The sequence below is a fragment of the Aplysia californica genome, unplaced genomic scaffold, assembly GCF_000002075.1.
Source record: "Aplysia californica isolate F4 #8 unplaced genomic scaffold, AplCal3.0 scaffold01155, whole genome shotgun sequence".
NCBI classification, from domain to species: Eukaryota; Metazoa; Mollusca; class Gastropoda; order Aplysiida; family Aplysiidae; genus Aplysia; species Aplysia californica.
In genome coordinates this window covers 150,989-156,421 of record NW_004798425.1, presented here as the reverse complement: position 1 = coordinate 156,421, position 5,433 = coordinate 150,989, and the positions used below count along the sequence as shown (strand labels likewise).

At 41.6% G+C, this 5,433-nt stretch overlaps 1 protein-coding gene across 2 annotated transcripts in view; it reads left to right on the top strand.

Moving 5' to 3' along the window:
• LOC101864037 overlaps nt 1–5,433 on the top strand; it is a 46,054-nt gene that overhangs the window by 11,700 nt on the left and 28,921 nt on the right. Inside the window, exon 1 of one of the 2 annotated variants that reach the window (XM_035973346.1) lies at nt 181–684. The exons of the other annotated variant lie outside the window; for it this stretch is intronic. Within the exon in view, the coding sequence (XP_035829239.1) occupies nt 682–684 (3 nt within the window). The 5' untranslated portion in view covers nt 181–681. Of the gene's footprint in view, nt 1–180; nt 685–5,433 lie in introns of those variants that run through there. 2 annotated transcript variants of the gene reach the window in all.

The window sequence follows — 5,433 nt, the reverse complement described above, 5'->3', positions numbered from 1 at the left end:
CCTCCCACTCATATACCTCTCCACCTCCATCAACCCACTCCCTCTCCACTTGTCTCTCCCCCTTCCCCTCCCTTCGGTTCCCCCTTCCTTCTGTTCCCACTCCCCTCGACAACGCCCTCACTTCTCTCTCTCTCTCCCAGTCCGCGAGTCGCCAGTCGCCTGTTCCCATCGACCGCCCAGCCATCTCACCCCTCCCCATGGTGGCACCTACCTCCCCCCGTCCCCCATCTCCCCAATGGCGGCACCGCGCCAGAAATTATAATCGCCCCGAAAGAACCCTGGAGTCGTCCCTCCAGCTTCCAACAAATCCTCCAGTCCCGAGGCTGGAAGTCCCACGGATACATACATGATACAGACATACGTCCTATGACGTCAATTGGCGATTATACTCAAAAAGTAGCATCTTGAGGTTCTATTCTCCTACCCAAAGTCTGTGATGTTTCTTTGTAGATCCTAGTGTGTTGTGTGGTTTTCTAGTTTTCACACCGGAAGACGCATGCTTCTCCCGTGACTTCCTGCCTAGATTCCAGTTCTCGTAATGGCGCACGACCAAATGTGGTTCGGATTTCTTGTGACTCATTCTGGTTGTGTGGAATAAACGAGTGACCAGTGGTCTCCTGCTGTCTGGAGTAGTGGACACACATTCTGCACGGTCTCAAGGGTTATCGAAACCGTCCAAACATGGTGCGTATTTAACGACAGTTGTTTAGATCTAAATGTCTGCACCGCCAGACATTCCTTCTGTTGTGCAGGTGGTAGAGGCCGATGATAGATTCCATTTCGTCACGTTTGTTTGTCTGTTTGTCTCTAGTTGTGGGCGGTTGGTGGGTGAGGTGATGTGGTTTGCTCCTTCTTTCCTATCAAACATATATATTATCTATATCGTCTTTATCTCTCCTCTTTTTTGTGTATGTTACTCGCTCTAACATCTCTAATCTGCGGAACATTTATGACGTTATTGTGTTGCATATGCTGTAAACAGTAAAACTTTTACTAAAACGAAAAAAGACCCATGTCTATAGTCTCGCTTTCTGCTGCTCTGAGTTTTTGTTCGTATTGTCTGAATGTAACACGTTTGTGGTTAGTCCGAACTCAAATATTGGGAAGTAACTGGATACAAGTGGATGAATATAAACAGAGAATTTGTTCTTCGTTTGTGTATTACTGTGACAATGCTCTGGCGTGGTTTGCTCCTTCTTTCCTATCAAACATCTATCGTCCTGATCTCTCCTTTCTTTTTTTGTGTTTGTTACTCTCTTGTAACACCTCTAATCTTCGGCACGTATATGACCTTATTGTGTCGCAAGTGCCGTAAAACGCTTACTAAAATATAAAACAATACTGTGGCAACACCGCCAAGGGGAAGATTGGGTGGTTGGAGGGTACCACTGGTAGGACATACTTCTTTACTTCCCTTCTGTTGTTTCTGTCTGTCCGTCTTACTTTTTTCCAGCTTTAAATGACCATTATTGTGTCGATGTGCTTCTCTTTATTCAAAGAAAGAACCACCAAAAAGCAATCTCGTTGATTTTTAGTTTAAGAAAACACAATCTTACAGTAACTGGCAGTGGATTGTTCTTGAAAGCTCACCATCCACTCTCGTCAGTTAGGGGGACACACTGCTTCCAATGGGTGGTTTGCAGGTTCTCTGGTGTGGTTTGCTTCTTCTTCCCTATCAAACATCTATCGTCTTTATCTCCCCTCCTACTTTTTTATGTTTGTCACTCTCTTGTAACACCTCTAATCTTCGGCACTTATATGACTTTATTGTGTTGCAAGTGACGTAAAACACTTACTAAAACTAAACTATACACTGCTTCCTACAGGCACCTGTGGTGTAGCGGTTAGGCGCTTCACTGTCTCACGCAGGAGACCCGAGTTCGATTCCCGAGTGGGGAGAATTTTTAACATGCATCCAGGTCTTTCTGCTGGAATGTTGAACCCCCCCCCCCTCTAAGGCCGGGTTGGTCGTGATAGGCAGGGTCGGAAGCCGGTTTCCTGAATGATCTCAATTGTGTCGATGTGGGAGTAAAAAACACATCTAACTACTTGCTCTGCTTTGGGATTAACAGAGGCGTCGTGTTCCAATGATGTATTGTGTGTTGTATTGTCAAATATCGTGTGTAAGTGAAGTATTGCGTGTTGTATTGTCAAATATCGTGTGTAAGTGAAGTGTTGTGTGTTGTATTGTCAAATATTGTGTGTAAGTGAAGTGTTGTGTGTTGTTTTGTCAAATATTGTGTGTAAGTGAAGTGTTGTGTGTTGTATTGTCAAATATCGTGTGTAAGTGAAGTGCTGTGTGTTGTATTGTCAAATATTGTGTGTAAGTGAAGTGTTGTGTGTTGTATTGTCAAATATCGTGTGTAAGTGAAGTATTGTGTGTTGCATTGTCAAATATCGTGTGTAAGTGAAGTATTGTGTGTTGTATTGTCAAATATCGTGTGTAAGTGAAGTATTGTGTGTTGTATTGTCAAATATTGTGTGTAAGTGACGTATTATGTGTTGTTTTGTCAAATGTCACGTGTTAGTGAAGTATTGTTTTATTTTGTGAAATGTCGTGTGTCTTTGACGCGTTGTGTTGTTTGGTACATCATGCATCTGTTTTTGCGCATGTCTGTCATTTTGTCAGTTTGGCTATTCCACTCCAGCTGTCATAAGAAATCCTACCGCTTCACGACTTGTTTAACTCCTACCTGCTATGAGAGCTCCTACTCCTTTACGACTTCTTATACTACTCCTACTGCTGCAAAAAATCCCACTCCATTACGATTTATACTACTCCTACTTCTGTAAAATAATCTTACTCCTTTACGACATGCATAACCTCCACTGCTATGTAAAAGAACCCCTACTACTTTACGAATTGTATAACTCTAATTGCTATGAGAAATCCTACTCCTTTACGACTTGTGTTACTCCTACAATGCGGGTGGTGGGGGTGTCACTGGTAGGTCCGGCTTCTTTACTTTCCTTCTTCTGTTGCTTCAGTCTGTCTGTGTGTCTTACATGTTCCCAAGCGCTAAACGGCTATCATTGCGTCGATGTGCTTCTCTTTACTCAAATAAGAAGAAAAAAGTGTCTGTCTGCTTTACAGTTTCTTAGCGCCAAATGACCATTATTATTATATCGATGTGCTTCTCTTTACCCAAACAAAACAAACGTCACTCCTACATCTATAAGAAATCCGACTCCTTTAGGTCTAATTCGAAACCATGTAAGATTCTTTTGAGACAGACTGTTTCTTCCCTCTTCCGTCAGCCCCAGCCAGCTTTGTGAGGGACATTTTGGATGGAGATCACGGGAGTGGGCGGTTGGCGAGTGCTCTGGTGTGGTTCGCTCTTTCTTTCCTATCAAACATCTGTTGTCCGTATCTTTTCTGGGTTTTTTTGTATTTGTAAGTCCCTTGTAAAACCTCTAATCTTCGGCACTTATATGACTTTTTAATATTGCATGTGCTGTAAAACTCTTACGAAAACGAAACAAATATCATGGGTACCAGACCCCATGAACTGCTGTTTGCGTGGTGTCTTGATAGTCGAAGCAGACTTTGTGCTGTTGAGGCTAGAGAGATGAGCAGAGTAAGCCAGATTCCCCGTTTAGACTTCTCTGTTGACATCCAAACCTTGCGGCTCATTATGACTTAAGCAGTTGCGAGCGCCGTAAAACCTTACTAAAACAAACAGACTCGCATGCTTCTTTCTTTTTTTCTTCTTATTTTTCAAGCGGAAAGCCCAGGCGTAGTACGATAGAGGGCGGACTAATACAGCCATACAAAACACAGGTCAACGTCAAAGAAATACGTGTACTATTTCTTCCGTTCATTTTATGTGATTTACGTCAATGAATAAAATTATGTTACTTTAAAAAAGTGGAATAGCCTCTTTGGTTTGACGTTTTGAAGTTGCAAAACCGTCTTGTTTGGTATGTTCTACATCCGGGTTTATCCAAACAATGTCACTGTTTGGTATGTCGTCATTGTTAAGGTTTAGTCGAACAATGTTTATGATGAATAAAAAAGACAACAACAAAAATGATAGCAAACAAACAAACAAACAAACAAACAAACAAATAATCAAACAAACAAACAAATCACAATTTTCTATTCAGATTATGGGGGGAAATGATTAAACGGAATGTTACGTAATTGAGAAATGTAGTTATAACGACTGAAAACATCATCAATGTTTTTTTTAATTTGTAGTATCTGTGGGTGGGTGTTGAGTGCTCGGGTGTGGTTTATTCCTTCTTATCTATCAGACGTCTATCGTCGTCATCTCTCTTTCCTTTTCTTCTTTTTTGTGTGTATGTTACTCTCAGATTTTTTAAATACCTCTCAACTTTGGCACTTACGTGACCTGGTAGGATATCAGTGGCAAGAGCCGTAAATCGAGATCTAAAACATGAAACATTAGTGATAAATGACAGTGTGGTAACACATGTGTCAGGACACATTAGACTCAGGCTCTCGTCAATATTTTGGGCATTTGGAGTTATTGGTATGTATCACCTTAAAACTTGGTCATTTTTCTTGCTTTTGATTTTTCCTTAAATACTCCTCTATCATGAATACGAGTCGAGATATTTATGATTGAAGGGGATGTGCGTCGCCTGGTTTCTGAGGGATATATATATATATATATATATATATATATGTATATAGTGAGGAATTGACTACCGAAGTTTGGTTATTTCCGTATCTTGAGAGTCCGTGGAAAATGAAAATTTATATATTTTGTTTCTATTAAACAACATTAATTGTCAATAAATCCCACAACAGACATAGTGTGTTCTGAAATGGACAAAAAAGGTGTAGAGCCCAAAATGTAAAAAATCAGTACAAATTTCCAAACTGGTGGAATAATGTCAGTTTCTTCAATTTCATTATTTTGACGAGTGTCTGATTTCACCACACTGCTTCATATAATTATTATTGGATGAAAAAGCTCTATTGACCCAATCATTTTGTTATTCCTTTACTCACACAGAGTAGGATGGGCTCACGCACGTACGCACGCACCGGCACAACTCACGCGCGTCGGTCGATATAATACCGTTTTTTTTCTTTGCACGAGAGGTTTGTTGGTTCACCTCATGTATCCCGCCTTCCCTCATTTCTCCTTCCCTCTCTTCCCCCCTCTCCCCCCTCTCCACCCTCCACTCCCCATTCCGCCACTCCTCCCCACTCCTCCCCCCACCCCACTCTCCTCCCCCATTCCTCACTCGTGTGTGGTTGTTGGGTGCTCACGTGAAGTTTGCCCCTTCTCACTCATCAATCATGTATTGTCCTTATCTCTTCTCCTTCTTTTTGTGTTTGTTACTCTCTTGTAGCACGTCTAATTCTTGGCACTTACATGGTCTTACTGTTCTGCAAGTGCCTTATAACTATAACTAAAAATTACTAAAACTACCCTCTCCTCCACTCCACAACCCCCC